The sequence below is a fragment of the Octopus sinensis genome, linkage group LG9 (genome assembly GCF_006345805.1).
Source record: "Octopus sinensis linkage group LG9, ASM634580v1, whole genome shotgun sequence".
NCBI lineage: Eukaryota > Metazoa > Mollusca > Cephalopoda > Octopoda > Octopodidae > Octopus > Octopus sinensis.
Window position 1 is genome coordinate 34,299,486 of NC_043005.1, and position 19,108 is coordinate 34,318,593.

The 19,108-nt window shown below is 32.5% G+C and overlaps 1 protein-coding gene across 8 annotated transcripts in view; it reads left to right on the plus strand.

Moving 5' to 3' along the window:
- The window catches only part of LOC115215917 (oxysterol-binding protein-related protein 6), a 270,837-nt gene that overhangs the window by 40,509 nt on the left and 211,220 nt on the right, over positions 1 to 19,108 (plus strand). For 6 of the 8 annotated variants that reach the window (XM_029785276.2, XM_029785277.2, XM_029785275.2 and 3 more), the window contains exons 2-3: positions 4,275 to 4,438; positions 16,614 to 16,646. In XM_029785276.2, coding sequence (XP_029641136.1) covers positions 4,316 to 4,438; positions 16,614 to 16,646 — 156 coding nt within the window. In that variant the 5' untranslated portion in view covers positions 4,275 to 4,315. The remainder of the gene's footprint in view (positions 1 to 4,274; positions 4,439 to 16,613; positions 16,647 to 19,108) is intronic. The other 2 variants (XM_029785271.2, XM_029785272.2) reach the window with 1 other exon arrangement.

The window sequence follows — 19,108 nt, forward strand, 5'->3', positions numbered from 1 at the left end:
GGGTAACATTAAGCATCACCATGAGTTTGGTGAAAATCGATTGCAAGTTGCGAAAACTACAACGGAAAATGTGTTGCATATGATAAGCTTAGATTCTCGACCCCATGTCGAATTTATTGATTTTTTTCAGAACTGGCTGCTCTTTTCAAAATTTTTGCTGCGTTAGTTTTGAATTATGACATTGGGCTATGTGTGTGTCAAGTTTCATCAGAATCAGTTGAAAGTCGTGGTCAGGGTGAGGGTACAACCTGACAGACACATAGACAGACAAACTGCCATTTATATATATAGAGATATATACAATATTTTTTGACATATTGTTGGTAATTTTGATAACAATCACTATTCACTATGGAAAAACAAAGAGAAGTGAACCAGCACTTTCTCATGGTCAGTTGTATGTGGCTTGTTCTCGAGTGTGTTCATTTCTTGATGTAAAGATGAAAATAAAAGATAACTTGCTAGGAAGAGGCAGTCACAGTTGTATAACAATGTAGTTTTCAAAGACATTATTTCCTAAAACAGCACCTTCAGTACTACCTATGCAGAATTCACACCAGCTCATGAATCAAATGCTTCAGACTGAAAAATAAAAAAAATAGGTATTCTACGAAATCTTGAAATTTTCATGATAACTGTGAAGTTCTTCCAGTGCAGATTAGCAAAAGTATTGGAATGGCAGACAAAACGCTATTTATTCTGGTTTGCATTCTAAGTTTAGTTTCCCTTGTGGCCTACTGTGATAGTTTAACACCATCATCTAGTCTCTGGTATCTTTAGTGGGGTCCACTATGTTGCAAGTATTTGGGCCAGGTTTGGGGTTTGTGGATATATTCTTCCCTACTTACATTACTCTCAGAGGTCCTGGAAAGCGTTATGGACACTACCCTTCCCTTTGACTAAGTGATTAAAAAATGATTGCTGTTTTAGACTAAGAAATTGATTTCATTTACTCATATCTGTTTACTTATTCCACAATAAATGTTTTCAGTTAAAACAAATGAAAACATTAATGTTGTGTATATTTATAGAAACCATTATTTCTGTGGTAGCTACAAACATCATAAAATGATAAACTGCATTACTTAAGTGCATTATGTTATTTCCCATATAAGCTTAAGATAAAGCAAAAAACAACCAAACAAAAAACTTATGAAGTGCGTTACTTAAAACAACATATTAAGTAGTTGTCTCTTGGTCAATGTTGTTACACAGACACTATATTGAATATGTAGAAATATATTTGTTGTATGTAAGATAAGAACCTGTATTTAGTGGAATTGCTTAGATCACAATGAATATGGAAACTTCAAATTCATCCAAAAGACAGTTTAATTAAAGAATTGTAGGTTAGAGTGTTCACTAAATTATACAAAAGGGGAAAAAATGAAAGAATATATACAATGTTGTTCCTTGAAGACATTTCATTTTTACCTCTGTTGTGAAAAACAGCTACAAAAGAAATTCCCTTTATGTGTATTACCTTAGATTTATATAAAAAATCATGTCTCTTCCATAATCCTTATTCAGTGATATGTGAGTGTGTGTGTTTAAATTGGTGTTCTCATATTTTTAAAGAAATATTTGACAGGCAACTTAGTTAATAGTTATTAAGTTTCAGTAACTGTGTAGAAATGCAAAAATATAGCAGTTGACCCATTCTTTGAAACCTACAGATTTATAATGTTGTTTGCAATCGCAATCATCTTATAATTTCTTTTTTCCACGACTTTAGGGATAAATGTTTTATTAGAGTTGAATGATTTTTAACGATTAGAATTGAAATGTTAAGCTTAGAGGAATTAATTTTTATTTTAAATTTTGTAGCTGTAATTAGAAAATTGATGGAAATGCTTTGCTTCAAATTTTGAAGTAGGGTTCTTACATTGTTTAGGAATTACATAGAGAGAGAGAAAGAGAGAGTAGCTGGCAGTAAAAAAGGTTTTGTGTGTGTGTTTCATGATGATTCTATTGGATTTAGGAATGAATTGTAAAGGTTATAAAGAGTTGAAAAATAATGCTAAGTAGGCTTGTGGTTGTCTGCTTTTTTCCTTTTCTCTCCATGAAAAATATTCAAATGTATTAACCTAAGAATCGGTTTTAAACAGAGATGCATCTACAACTTCCACTAGCTCAATATATGAGCACTATTTCTAGGTCTAAGCTGGAACTTCTGAAATTCATAAAAGTACTTGAGTGCTAAGGAGGTAATTTGATTATCATTTAAATGATCTTGGTAAAATTTTGTTCCAACCTAAGCCATCTTGAGGAAGAAAAGAAAGAAAAAAAGTTTTTTAAGTGAAAATATAAACACCTGCAAATAAAACATAAATTGTTCCCCTGCTGGATATCTGTGTTGGCTTTGATTTTCAAATAACTAAAACCTAATGTTTTACTTATTAACAAAATAGAATGTTATAGCATTTTATATTTTAACTGGAACATATCAATAAGATACCTGGAGAATATTAATAAGAAGTGGGTAGTTAATTATAAATTAAATCTTAAAACTCTTATAAAGTTGTCACCATCATCGTTTTATTTATCATTCATTTTGCCATAAAAGAACCACATTGTGGAATATCACCACTGCACTCAGTTCTATGTAATTTGTAACATTCAACATTCTGAGGACCATTATTACAACTTTTTACATATCTTACTATACTTTTTTTTATTGTTCTTCTCTTCTTCCATCAGTTAATACCTTTTTATGTCCAGCCACTCTCTTAGGATGTCAGCATAAATGAAAGTTGGGTGAGCAAAGTGCAACATGTCTCATTCAACTTCAGTCTAGTCTCTGCAGATCCTCAGCCTTGAATATTTTTTTTTAAATGATTCATAGTCTATCGTAAATTTGTCTCCAGTAAAATCATATTTTGTCAGTTATGGTAAAAGATTAAAATAAGTTTTGTAATCCAATGAAAATGTTTTATTCTGGTAGTCTATCTTAGATTTAATGAAGCAAATCATTACAGTGACAGCTTCATAGTGTTTCTAATTATACTTGTGACACTTGTTGCTCATATATTATGTTTTCCTCACAGAAATGAGGAAGATTTGTGTGTGTTTGTGTGTGAGATGTAAAAATGATATCAAACCAACCAAGTGAAGTAACAAAAATAGTGTATTTGGCACTAATTGTATGCTTTACCCTTGTAATGCTTACCCAGAAAAAAAAAGATTCTGTTCTAAATGTTGAACAAAACATAGTAAAATTTACTGAAGTACAAAATGATGCAACATAGAAACAACAAATTCAGTAAAATTCATTACTATAATTATACTTTAACATCTTCATTGATTATTAATTATAATGTCATATGAAAGGAGGTCTCAGATATTTACTTTGCAAATATTTAATGATGAAATGAACTGGACAATTTGTTTATCAGAGTTGAACTTGAGCATTTTTAAATAAATGTGATAACTTAGTTTTATATTTTTCTTTGCTGTTCTTCTTCATGACATATATTTGTGATGTCTACAGATACAGGGGTTTGGGGTGTTGTATGTTGTCTACATCACCTATAATGGATGTCACCTATCTTTTTATAATCATTGGGTACCTATATTACTTATATTTCTTTTTCTTAGTAATTGGACTCAGTATAACAAATTTATATCAAATACCTAATAATTTTCTATCTCTTTTTTTATTACACAAATACAAACTGTTACAACAAGTTGGCCTCACGTAAAAAACACCATTCGAGCGTGATCATTACCAGCATTGCCTTACTGGCACTTGTGCTGGTGGCACGTGAAAAAAATATTCGAGCGAGGTCATTGCCAGTGCCACTGGACTGGCTCCTTTGCAGGTGGCACATAAAAAGTACCATTTGAGCATGGCCATTGCTAGTACCGCCTGACTGGCCCTCGTGCCGGTGGCACGTAAAAGTACCCACTACACTCTTGGAGTGGTTGGTGTTAGGAAGGGCATCTAGCTATAGAAACTCTGCCAGATTAGATTGGAGTCTGGTGCAGCCATCTGGTTCACCAGACCTCAATCAAATCGTCCAACCCATGCTAGCATGGAAGGCGGATGTTAAACGATGTTGATGATGATGATGATGATGATTTATGTTCAGAGTTCAAATTCTGTTATGGTTAACCTTGCCTTTCATTCTTTTGAGGTTGATATAATAATCACCAGTTGAACACTGGGGTTAATGTAATCAACCACCTCCTACCCCAAAATTGCTGGTCTTGTGCCAAAATTTGAAACCAATATACATACATAATATATATTTTTTTCTTTTCTTTATTTTCAGTTATGTGGAAATATTTTTGATTACTAGCAATAATAGCAACCATGTCTCTAACTGACAGTGTTGAAGACAAACTTTCTGATCAGAAGGCATCTCCTGCTAGGAGTAGAGAAAGGTTATCCACCCCAGAGAAACGTCTGCATTTCAGACATAGTGAATCTGAAACGGTAAGCATATTTATTACTTAACAATTAAATTTATGAAAGAAAATGACTTTAATGCTTGTTAAAAGTTCTAAATTAAGCGGAAATAACTGAAGATGGCTAATGGTATGAATTTAGATAAATCCGTTAAGGAGTAATGTACTGAAACACTGCCTGTTTGTTGAATAAAGAAAATGAAACTTATAAGTAGTTGTTTTAATTAGAAATTCAGAATAAATTTCTCAAAAATATTAATTTACATACTTAGGAAAATATCTGATATTCATTTTCAGGTAAGGAACATGTTTAAGTCTTATTGGACCTCATCAGTAAAGAATAGTTAAACTTGAGTCTGCTTTTAATAATTTGTATGATCAGAAAATGTGAGCCAAGGGAAATAACTTAATGAATGATGTAGGTAAAATAACATTTTGGTATGTCATTTCAGTACATCACACCTATGTTAGGTAGCCTTTCAGAGTGTACCAATCTGACTCTGTGTGTGTGTGTGTGTGTGTGTGTGTGTGTGAGTCTCGCTATCTTGTGCATGTCTTATGTATCTGAGTGTGTTTCTGAGTATTACCTATCAGTTTGTATGTAACTGATTATCCAACCCAACCCAACCAACCAACCAACCAACAACCAACCAACCAACCAACAACCAACCAACCAACCAGCCAGCCAGCCAACCAACCAGCCAGCCAGCCAGCCATCCATCAATCTGTCTAATTGTTAATGTGTTTGTCTTCTTCTATGAAATTCTCCCTCTGTATCTATATGCTGATGTCTGACTTTCTGTGTGTTAATCTCTAAGTTTGTTCTGCTGTCTGTCTGTATGACTACTACTTTGACTTACTTAGTATGTGAGTGACAGAGAGGGGGTGAATTAGATCATGTTTAAACTGTTGGATTAATATTAATCCAAAGACTTTTAGTTCAATTTCTGCTCGAGGTATTTTTTTAGCAAAGGCAAATAATGATTTTGGTCAACCTTATTTAACAACTGCATCTGTCTGTTCTTGACAGTTGCATGAAAGAAGGGTGTACTGCTATTTAACAATGAAGATACATATTTCAAACCATTTAAATTAAATAAACACACATAAAAAATATACTCTAAGCTGTGTGCATGTGTTATTGTTTCATTATGTCTCTATGTTAAGGAATTATGAAAATATATTATTTATAACTAAATTTTATCAACCAGCTTCACAGCCTGATCGAGACGAATGACATGATGCTGTATCTATTTCTATTTGTTAAATTTCTTTCTCTCTTTCACACACACACACACACACACACACACACACACACATATATGATCATGTAAACACAACAGAGTATATAATTGATAGTTTCACATAAGTCCCCTTAAACCTATGGTCATCATGTGTGCCTGCTTGGATCTGAAATGTCACCACTATGTATTTAAAGAAATTAATATATAATTATTGTATGTATGTATATATCATCATCATCATCACCGTCCGTTCTCCATGCTAGCATGGGTTGGACGGTTCGACCGGAGATCTGGGAAGCCAGAAGGCTGCACCAGGCTCCAGTCTGATCTGGCAGTGTTTCTACACACACTGTAGAGGCTATAATTTTGTTTTTATTGTAACTGAAATTGGGTTTCTCTCATGATTTGAGTTTCACTATTGTGATCACTGTTTTTACGTAAAGATTGCAGTAGTGTGAAACTTGTGAGACAAACTTGCAGTTTCAATAAAAGCAAATACAAACACACACACATTTCACACACATATTTATGTATATCCAAACATGCAAAAACATTCCTCTCTTGAGAAATTATTTTGTTTTGTTTTTTTATATTGTTTGAATTTGACTGGTGAGATTTGTAGAAATATGCTTGTAGCAATGGAAATTGTAATACCTCCACTTTAACCTATGAACTGTAAGAAATAAGAAATAGCCGAAATACTGAGAGTAGTACAGAGGAGCAGGCATAGATGTGTCATTAAGAAAACCACTTTGGAATCATTTGGTTCTGGGTTCATTCATGTCAAGTGGACACTATCAGTCAGTATCTTTTACTATAGTTACATGTTGCCCAATGCTTTGTGAGTAAAATTTGGTACACAGAAACTCTAAGAAGCCCATTGTGTGTACATGCACACATGCACACATATGTGTTTCTGTCTCCTTGTCTTGACATGTGCACACTAAGTGTAAATAAAGTAACCCTCATACAAATGTTGCTTGTTAACAAATCTCTATAAAAATATGTCTGTTCAATGAGCTGTTCGTCTTTCAAAAGTGTACAGGAAACATTTCCTTACTTGGAAACATGTCAGCTATAGAAATATCTGCCTTTGTCTAACCCATATAAGTATAGAAAACTGGCAGTTAAAACAATGATGAGGACCATGATGATAACAATGATGATAATGATGATGATGATGCAGGTGTGGACGGTAATAGTAGATTACAAAATTAAACATTAGAGTATTTAGGGGGTTCCCCCTTTATCCAAAGTTGGAAGCTTGCTATGATTAATAAAATGTAAGCCAAGCATGTATTGGGTATTAATTTAATTTATTTTTATCCTTTCCTGACAAATCTGTAGCCTTAAACCAATATAAGAAATTATTCTTGTGAAACACAAAAGGTGACCAAAACCATAGATTCCATAATTAGATGTCTTGTAACATGTATTTCTGTACCTTTGTTTCCTTAGTTCAAATTCTACCAAGGTCAACTTCAACTTTCAATCATCTTCTTGCTGTCAATGCAATCATATGTCTCCTAAAAATTTGTGTTCTTGTCCCAATCTAAGAAGCCATAATTATAAATTTGGTGCAATGGGACATGGTCTAACTTCCCTATTTTTAGTTTTGTTTCTATATACATTCAGTGAAAATTCTCCTGAGGTCATTTTTGCCTTTCATCTTACTAGGATACCTCTATAAATTTATAGCCTAATACCAAACAAAATTGGTAGAGTACTCATCAAAATGCCTTGTGATATTTACTTATATTGCTGTAAGTTGCGAGTTCAAATCTCAGTCAGATAAAACTTTGTTTTCTTTGTCTTTGGTTTTAAAGTCAAACTGTGGGATTTGATTATATTGGTTGGCTATGTTCCTCTCACTAAATTTGTAGCTTTGTATTGAAGTTAATCATCTAATGACAGTGAACTTCAGAAATAGCAGCTGAATTCCTTTTAAATTCTGAGTTCAAATCTAGCTTGTGTCAACTTTGTTAGTGATTTACATGTGGTCAATAAATTAAGTACTAGTTAAGTACTAGGTCAATATAATTGATTGTATTCTCTTTGAAAATATGTGGCTTTGTTTCTGTGTTAGAAGTAAATTTTTATGATAACTTGTAAATCCATCTACTTTTTATCTGTAGTGTAGTTAAGATTTTGGTCACATGTTGGAGTCAGTGAGTAAGCTAGTTTCATTATTTCTTACAAGAACTAGTCTCTATCAAAGAGGAAGTAATTGTATTCATGTGACTTTTTTTTATTCATTCAACAGAACAAGCATTGGCATCTAAGAGATATTGACTCTTGAGGCCAGATTTTTCAATAGCTTTAATTTGAGCCAAATGCTTAATTTCTGGAAAGTTTATTATATTTTAACTCTGCTACCAATTTATAGAACACAAACCAACATTTCTCTTTTTTGTTTTTGTCTTTTTTTTTCTGAAACATCAGACAACTTGAGGCAATATATCAAATATGCCAGTTATTGTACAGTTACACTGAGCAGACCCATAATATGCAGGAAGTCAACCCAATGATTAGGTGTGTCACATAGATCTAGTCTTTTACATATACCTCTCATCCACTTAATCAAGGAACATGCTGCACATTCCAACATGCAGTGGTTAACTAATTGCATGGGGTGTAGGGTTGCAGTCCAAACCAGTTATTGTTGTTGAGTTCCAGGATCAGTACTGGATTTGAAAGAAAAGAGGTCCTACACTATTCCATTTGTAAGTTTTTTCCTAATTCCCCTTGTTCAAGACTAGAACTATATATATACCTTGATTGGAGGCACTTGAGATTTCGAGGTTCTAGGCTTCAGCTTGCTCTGCCTATTGGTAAATCCATCACTACCCAGGTCAGCACTGATCCTGCAAACCTGTGTGATTAAAGGCAGTCCAGTAGTGACCATCTTGTCTGTTCTTTTTCAGATATAGTGCCTTTATCAAACATGTCCTTGTTTTTTATATTTCTTGCACGTAAAGTGAAGGGCTCTCTCATAACTATATCTTGTTCCCCAATGATTGCTTCTTTGTTCCTTGCATTTAATAAAACTTTTAGCATAGATGCTTTATTCAGATTCTCTTTCATAAGATGTGTAGATACATTCAGTTCATTATTAACTTGAATACTATAATGACAACAATCTTTCCATCTGACAGCCTTGTATATGATTGTTCTACTGTCTTGTAATATGTATCTACTGGTGTTCCTGGACTGCAACTGATGATATATAATAAACTGCCTCTGTTTCCACTTATAATGTATATAGTTGTTTGATAATCTTATGTATATTGTTGTTTGATTAATCTGGCTATATATATATATATATATATATATATTATATATATATATGTTTAGAAATGCGAAGATTTGTAGCAGTGATTCATTCAGAAAAGTCTCATTTATTCTTTGTATATATGTTAGTCTCACCATCTAACTTAGAGGTTAAATACTTAGGCATCTTGTGTTAATATGTGAGGATCTCATTTCAAGAAGTTTGCTTAAGTCGATCTACAAAATGTCATCTTTCTGTGAGTACTTATTTAAAGCCTTTTGTTTCCATATTGCTATTGCTTAGGAGGAATTTAATAAAACAACTTTGTCGTTATTAAGCTGATGTTTAAGACAAAATTTTGATGGAAGATTTGAATTTAGATCACTCTAAAGCAGGAAATTTGTATCAAGACTTCAGAGTAGTCTCAGGTGGTTTGTTATCAAAAGAGTTAATGAATTTAATGTTAATTAGGATGGATTTAATAGCTTCATTTATGAATAAGAGTAGGGTCATTTTGTGTTTAACTTAGGACTGAATGCTTTTGTGTTCTGTTTTACTAATTTCAACATGAAATGACTATTTTCAGTCTGAGGTTTATAAAAAAAATGTGTTGCCATATTTAAAGGTTTGTAGTAAGAGTTGAGTTTTAGAGTTGTTCTGCTTTGAATAAAGACTTCTTCATCTGCAAAGTTTTTCTGTGGTTATTTATGATATATAACACAGGATACATAAACATGATAAGAAAATCTTAAAAGTACAGTTACTTGTCAAGAGATATAGTTTTGAGTCAAAACTTATTTTAATTAGCATATCACTTCTCAAAGAAGTAGATAACGACTGGCCATGTCTTATCTTGAATTTCTATGATGATAATTGTTATAAATGTAAGATGATCTCTTTTATGTCCTCACTTTGTTGATTTTGAAGAGAAGGGCAATATAGTGGCACTTCTTGTTGAGACCCTCAAGAAAATTGATTGTGAAGTGACAGCTCAGTATTGATGTCATTTTTTGACAAAATATAAATGTTGTTGGTACTGTACTAGTAGCTCTTGTAAAGCTCATGTCACATGAGGGAAATGGGCAAACAACATTTCTAGCATAACATTTTGAAATGATACTAGTTGAGGCTAAGATGTACAAGTTATTTAACCAGGACAAAGAGAAATGTATTACTAAACTTTATTTCATAGAATTGACTATAAAAGCCGTACATAGAAGTAGCTGCGGGCTTGACAACACGCAAGATGAAATGAATGCAAAATAATTTATGAAATTGGTGAGGGAAGACAGATGGCGCCCACTGATTGCTGCTTCCCGAAAACATTGTTCTTTTTACAACAACCAAATTGAGGTTATAAAGCTCTTAGTTTTATTCCTTTTGGATGCAAGGTCCTTAAAAATGAGGTACTAAGCCTCTTACATTTTTCATAAATGGGCCATATGCCCCCACAATATGAGGCACTAAAAGCCTCTTAACTTTTTCTGTTATTTTCCAGTCTGCTGGTACCCAACCAGGCTCAATGAATCACTCAAGCACCTCGATGGTGCTAGATCGAGGTGCTTCAGCAGGAAGCAAAAATGTGTCTTCGGGGAAGGAGTTCATCACCTTACACAAATCAGTTTCCCACACGACCTCTGCAGCTACCTGCGAAGGCCAATTAGGGTCCTTAGTGCAGGTTAGAACCCCTCCCCACCGACCTTCTTTAGCAAACTTTTTAATAAAATCCTGAACTGTCTCTCCCTTGTGGAATAAGACTAAAAATGGCCTGGTTCCAGGTCCAGGTAACACTTGTTGGGGGCGTCCCTCAAGTATCACCAGATACCTGTTACCAGCCTTAGTCAAAAAATCTGGGAAAACTAGATTTCTTGCAGCTGATTGGGTCCACATGGTCAAAGCAGCTTTTGACCCAACCCAATCAGCTGAGGGCAACATTTTCACATTTAGCAGCTTGGATCTGCTGCCACTCAGACCCCAGTGGATAGTATCTTCTATCCACTCGGATTCCATTCCAGGTGGCAACCCACAGATCCAAGCTCTTGTCAACTTCTTCCACAATATTTCCTGCCCCTACAAGGGCTGGCTCACAAACCTGCAAGCCTCCTCAGGGGTGTCAAACAACATCCACACCATTGCATATTTGGCACACCTGGAAATAAATCTTATGGTTGGTAGATACTCTACCAACTCTTTTTCAATTTCTATTTTTTTGAAAACGGCGATGGTGTCGAATGACTTTGAGTATGTCCTCAACACCACTATCCTCTCCTCAAAGTCTTTCACCAACTCTTTTGGTGGGACAATCTCCCACTCCAAAACAGTGTCAATTTTCTTTCCATGTTTAGAAGAAAAGTTTTTAATAATGTTCAAAAAGTACAAAAAAGACAAAAAAGAAAAGAAGGAAGAAGGAAAGAAGACAGTTCAAAAACACAGCAAACGTGATTCCGGCCAACTGGTACTTCACTTGTAATCCAGGAGTACAACAACAGGAACACAGCTCCACAAATTTCACCAAAAGTTGGTGAAAAAATTTCACAAATTTTTTTGGAGGCAGGATATGCCCCCAAATCAACACACTTATCATATCTAAGTGAGACACTTAACACAACTACAGGCAGACAAATGCCTGGAATCCAGTAGGGATTTCTTGTTTGAAAAAATAAACAACAAGCAACAAACCTCCACTGAATCCCAAAAAACAAATGCCTTACCTTATAGTTGCGCTTCAACAATTCATGATGCTGCACACCAATGTCGTGACACCATTTAGTGAAAGAAAAACACTGACACGCGCATGCGAAGTAAGCGAGCTACTTACCACACCTTCTAAACTTTGATACCAGGTAGGTGTGGTTCCTTTATCAAACTGTTATGTGTACAGACGATGTGGAATAATCAGAATGATTTCATAATAGCAGGACTCAAAACATTTGTTAATTTTACATATGTGGTGGAGGTGGCAGAATTGTTAGTTGTGCCAGGTGAAATACTTAGTGGCATTTTGCCTGTCTTTATATTCTGAGTTCAAATTTCATTGAGGTTGACTATGCCTTTCATCCTTTTGGGATTGATAAAATAAGTACCAGTTGAGCCCTAGGGTCAATGTGAACAACTTACCCCTCCCCTGAACTTGCTGCTTTTATGCCAAAATTTGAAACCAATTTTACATACATGGTGACAATCCCTTTTCTCAACTGCATCAAGGGAGCAAGGCAGGATTTGTTGGCTGATATCTTTCCCTAGCACTACAGTGACATTGCTGATAAAATGACAGACACTATTATCAAATATGAGGTAGAGTAGATTTATGTAGAAATGGAGGACAGTGTTCCACAGAGAGATTTTGATCATCTTCTTTTGGGAGGGATGTCTCTTCAGGATCTGAAAGCAATAGAATTGCAATACAATTGTGAATATTGAAGCATTGACCTTGTTGCTGCACCAGTAACTCCTCTCCATACACTAATTGCAGACTAAATTTAGTGAGGTAATTAAGTAAGAGTTATTTTGCTTCCCAATCAGTCCATCATTGAAACTGGCTGCTCAAAGCAAAGGAGATGAAAGATGAACTTTATGCTCACTGATGGGCATGTTAGTGATGTTGAGCAGCCAACTACTTGCTGTATTCAAACATTTAGATACCATGGAGGTGACATGGAGCAACAAATAGAAACAAGGTTAGTTGTGGAAAAACCAGGGGAAAAAAAGATAACTGAGGGTCATTTGTTGACCAACTTATGTTAAATGTAAAAAAAAAAAAACCCCAAAAGCATGCAAGTTTGTTCTATCTGCCAGTGCTTGTCTACAAAACCACTTGAAATAAGAAAGCCAATACCAGTGAATCACATATCTGCAGGGACCTTTACAAATTCAACAAATTGTCTACCTAACAGATCTAGCAGAAGAGAGTAGTGTTACTGTGTGAGGGTAAAATAATGTTAGAATTGACAGGATCCAGTACCATTGTTCAAAAGTCATAGGTGATCTCTCATGGAGAACTTGTGTTCCAACCCAACCGTTGCTGTCATCTGGAATGTGAGCAGTCACAGAGTATGGTATATTGTCTTTTTATGTATTGATATAAAGGGGACAGAGCCTTTCAGGTAGACTGCTTGATGCATACTGGTATTGGTCATAAACTTTAGCAGCAGCCACCTGGTACTGATGATACCTAAGATACTTTTGAGTTGCAGATTGTAACTTTTTGTTCTATGTAATGCCACTGATGTCAAAGATGTATTGTGAAACGGGCTAATTAAAGCAAGTTTTGAATCCATAAGATAATTCATGACTAATAATTATACTTTTCTATGTATAATTTTCTAATTATGTTTATGACCTTATAAATAATTCCAGAAAGACTTTTTACTTGATGTCTTTATTCAAAGCAGAACCTATATGAAAATATCTAAAAATCAACTGTCACTAGAAAAATTAAGGTATGGCAACACAAAGGGACACTGCACACTTTTACCGTGAACCTTGGGTCAAAAATTTTATTTCGTGTTCAGATAGTTAAAATAGACCATTAGAAAAATACTCAGCAGCCATAAGAGGAAAAAAAAATTATTGTGACCTCTCTATAGCTTATTCCTGTTGTATTTCTCATGTAGCTACCTCTGATTTACTTCTCAGATGCTTCCTGAACTCAAAAGTGTAAACATCTTTCATATTGCTTGGTTTTATAGCTTATATATGCAGGTGCATTGTAGAAATTGTGGTTTTTGCTATCTTCCTTCTTATAAGAAACAGATTTTCTTGAATGGCAAATTAAGTATTCCAAATGTTTCTACTACATTTACACTATAAATGTACTAAGGATAAAGCAATTGCCATGACTTTTTGAGCTTTCTCTAGTCTTCCTAGTTTAATTTAAGTTTATTCATCTTACCAATTTATGAGTTATATTAGTTTTGGATAGGTTGCGTTCTAGTGTGAAAATTCTTGATCAAGTTGTTTGCAAGGTCAGATATTTTGACTCTATGTTGCTGATGTATAATAGATATTTTGACTCCATGTTGCTGATGTATAATATGTATGTGGTATGAGTGCACATACATATCCTTTCTTAATGAATTATATCGATTGTACTTTTTTTAGAAATTATTGTACCAGACCAAATATCATAGATGTTATTTCATAATATTCCTCTGGAGAGATTTTTGTTGCATGAAGAGATAATTGTTCAATGATTGTAAATTAAAGACAAGATAGGTTTAAAAATAAGTGCTATGTATAAATGCTTGTTTACAAAGAAGTTGTGTAAAAGGCTTATTTATAATGTTGGAACAGACTGAGTGATATGTGAGTGTGATACAGTTAACATTGAAATAAAAATAATATATAATTGTTGGCATTTTTCTTATTCGAAATTGCATTTTAAACAAACTTTTAATTGATATTGGTATGTAAACATTATATATTATGGAATTTCTGAAAAGAACTCTGTTACAAAGAAAGTTTTTGAAAGAATTTATAATTTATTTATGAAAATAATTTCCAATTTGCTCTTGTTTCTGTTGATGAATTTTTAAATATTTTTCAATGCAGTCAACTTGAAAATTTACTCTTATTTATTTATTTTGTTTTGAAATTGCTGAAAGATAGTATAATTGGTTACATGTTTCCAATAAGTCAATCATTTCTGAAGATGAATGATAAGGGAGTGTCCATGTAACTTGTTGCAGAACAAATATCACAAAGGATTTCAGGCAGTTTTTGGTCTTCTCAACGATGTTTGCATACTTTGTTGGCATAAATCAGTGAAAGCTACTAGTTCACATGCACCCCCTCTCTCTTTCACACATACACATGCACACATGCATGCACACACACACATACAATGTACATTCATGCAATTTATTTTCTCTAGTGAATCCTATTGATGAAGCATTAATTGACCTGAAGACATGATTGGATACCAACCATAACTGATTTGAATGGTACAATTAACCTATTAAATGATTTTAACAATACAGTTTACTAATTAACTTACTTTAACAATATAGGTTCCTTATATTATGTGTTTTGTATCAAAAGTTGTACATAATTTAACTACAACTTATTGATAGTAAAAGGAGCTAAAAAGTGAAAGTAACATTATATAAATCAAACAAAAGAAACAAGAAACACAAGGCCTTCTTGACTTTATTTTACATTGACCCACATACAAGAAAATAATACATCACTTTTCTAGGACATTAATAATAGATTTACTTATACATTTAAGATCTTTGTATAAATTTACTTAATCCAAAAATATTTTATCCTAGCAGTTTGCTCTTTTCTCTCCCTCACATGCAGTTTTATTATAAAATTTAATGTTGGTTTGCCAAGTTGTTTTGTTAGATTAATATACAAACCAATATTATTTCTTAACATGCTGATTACATTGTATTAACTTTTATTGCCAAGCAGCATGATTAAATTTTGTTGGAACGAGAATAATTGAAAAGTCTTTTATCAACCTCAGTATAATGAAATGTGGAAGTTGACTCTTACAAGATTTGAACTAAAAATTTGGAAGTTTGCAACTAAATGTTTTAGTACAGTGAAACTTTATTTCTGATTTTGGCTATTCATTTTTTGGAGAAAAAAAAGAGCATAATCTACATAACTTATTGCAGCATTTTGTAAACTTTTTAGCCTTGAGTAACCCTTGAAATACATTACATGTTTCAGGAAACCCCTGCTTAAAAATTATGCATCTTCGTTCATTTTTTTTTTCTATTACATTAAATAAAATTTCATAAGACAGTAAGCAAATCATAAAACTATCATTACGACTTAACCAAGTAGTTAATTAAACCAGTTTCTTCCACAATTCCATCTTTGGAGTTAATTTTTTTCTCTGTGGAGTCACCCTACTATCTACAGATGCCATTACTTACCTACCTTTAGAAATTTGCTTATATAATAAAATTACAAAAATAGAGTTAAAGGGAAAAATTACTTTAAAATATATTTACATAAAATTAACCTGTTATGTAATTAATTATTTCTCACAAGAGCTTTTGCAATCTCTTGTTGAACTCTAACATTCTGGGGAAACCTTGGTTAAGAAAGGCTGATGTATTATATAAGCTATTATCAGCTCAGTTCATCATTGTCACTTTTACAACCTATTTGAACTATTAAGGCAACAGCTCTTTACAATCACTTTTGTACAATTTTGTATTTAACATCTTTTGAATATCTTTTTTTATCATTATTCTTTTAAAAGATTCTCCTATTGAATTTTCATGATATTGTAATATGTAATCTTTGACAAATAAGCTATTATGCTGCTTAGGATTACAGAATACAATATATTTGAATATTTTTGATTGTGTGATCATAACTGTTTTATTAGATATACAATACGGTAATTTCAAAATAAATATATTCTTGATGTATAATTTACTCATTTATTTAGTTTATTTAAAGAAGAATGCTTAATGTTTTTTTTTAGTGATTTAAGATTTTGAAATATAGAATATTTTAATTTAAAGGACGAAACTTTTTTCAGATGTTGCTGCAATATTATTATAAATTATATTAGTATAACATATATATATATATATATACTATGATAATAATAATAATAATAATAATAATAATAATAATAACAATAGTAATAATAATATATATGTATATATTATAATAGTACATTTCTTTCCAGCCTAATACTGGTTTTTATTTTATCATAGGTTTTTAAATATCCATTTCCACCATTTCTATATGTAAGTGTTAAAAATAATTTCATGTTGCTATTTCTAGTCTTTTTTTTTTTATTAGTTTTCTTCCTACTAATAAATAACATGCCTCTAGGACTGTTTTATTTGAGATTCAGACATATTGATGTGGGTGATAACTTCCATCTATGATCTTTCTGTAGAAATATTTTATTGATATAGTAGTTTCCAAGTATACATTTTTTTCAATTCAAAAATATTACAACTAAGAAATAAACTTCAGATTGATGCTCTTTAAGCAATATATTCATCATTATGATTTGAAATAAATATAATTTTAGAATTTTCTATTTTCTATTTGAAGAACTTATATTTGTTTATGGTAGAATCAACAATTAGTTAAAGTATAAATTTAATTCATTATAATTTTATATGATGCAGATGGATTTTATGATCTATATAACCTAATAGTTTATTTTATTAACTACTGAAGCTTAGTATCCTTATTTTGACCATAACTTTTTAAAGAAATGTTCCTTTCCATTTACAGCATAAACAGTAAATAAAACTAGCAGTGATTGTTTATTTTGGGGTGAAAAAAAAACAAAAACAAATCAACATAACATATTACAATGTTATATAAACTATTAATAACTCTATGTAATTTTTTTTATATTTCCTCATTAATAATTCTTACATTGAAATGATGAGTAAATTTCAGCATACAAAAGATGTGGTATAAAAAGAAAATACAAGAAATTAATGCTTTAATATTTATTTGCTGTAAGATTTTCGATTTTTGAATTTGTAATACTTCAGAAGCAGAAACAGGGGAGGAAAAAAAGCCCATTGAGTTTCCATAATCACTTTTATTATATCTTCCACTACTTTTCTAATGTTATCATTATTATCATCATCAATTTTATTATGAAAATGATTATTTTCCATGTTGGCATGGGTTGACAAGGACTTTATTTATATATTCTACTTACAATCATTAATAATCTTTTAAGATCTAATCAAACTTCTACCTTTCAGATTTCTTTCACCTAACCATAAAACTATAACAGTACCTGACATGTTCACTTTACAACCATATTTCTAGGTTCAATTCTATTTTGCATCACCTTGGTCAATTGCATATTTATCCACTTAATAGAAATCAATAACATAAGTGTGCTGCTAAAATAAGCATTGGGATTGACTAAATACCTTGAAAGAGGTTCCCTGACTGAAGCCAATTATGAAACATCTGTATTTTATTTACCCTCTATTGCTACTCTACATTATATTATCATCCTGTATTCACCCTCAAATAGTATTATACAACAATAATTTTTCTTATCTTCATTATTTCTTGTGCTGTTAACAAGTGTACCTTACTGGAAAAATCTGTCCATTAATTCCGAACCATCAGTTTTTATTGTCATATTTCATTGAACAATCATACCTCATTTAATCTGTTCTTTGTAAATGAAGGAAGTTCATTTATAACAACTTTGCTCATGTTTGTTCCTCACCCCATGCACATGCTAATGTTAAGTCATTTCAATGATACAATGATTCTACTTTCAATGATCCTTGATTATCTTATTCTTTTAATTGCATGACATATAAATTATATCTCTGTATCTCCTCTCTACCAAGTCACTGAGTTTATGCTTCCTGTTTCTCATACTAAATAGGGAAATTTCTTTTCTTTCTTTCTTTTCATAACTTAGTTGATGTTTGAAAGTACCATCTATAAATACATATCTTAAAATTTGAAATCCTTGGATTTCAAATTTATTCTGTAGTTCCTGTGTTGACATTTCTTTGCAATGTTTCAAGTATTAGGCAAAATATAGACCCATGCAGCATCACATAAAATCACCTGTGCAGTATCACATAAAAGCACCCATGTAGCATCACATAAAGCACCCGTGTAGTGCCATGTAAAAGTACCCATGTGGCATCACATACCCATACAGTGTCATGTGAAAGCACCCAGCACACTCTGTAAAGTGGTTGGCATTAGAAAGAGCATCCAGCCATAGAAATAATGTCAAATCAGACTAGAGTCTGGTGCAGCCCCCCAGCTTGCCAGCTCTGGTCACACTGTTCAACCCATGCCAGCATGAACAATGGACATTAAATGATGATGATGATGATGTGGAACCTACTACGTTGATACAAATCTATTAAAACTCTTGTTGTTTTGTACCAAGTCTTTCCTAATGGAGAAAATCTGTGATTAAAGGAATTCTAGCCATGACTATCTCATCTTTCTATGTAACAAGGACTTCATTGTCCAATGTATTGTTCTTATTTTAAAACTCTAGGGTGTGATTTGAGAGAGATTTCACTTGTTATTTCTAGCTATCCAAGTAACTGTGTAGAGGCTCTCTTGATGGCTCAATTAAGACTTTGATTTACTGTACTATAAACTGCTATAGAATTAAAGAATTGTTTCATTTAATTTAGTGCAACAAATTATTTTCAACCCATAATGTTATTTTATTTGTTTTCCT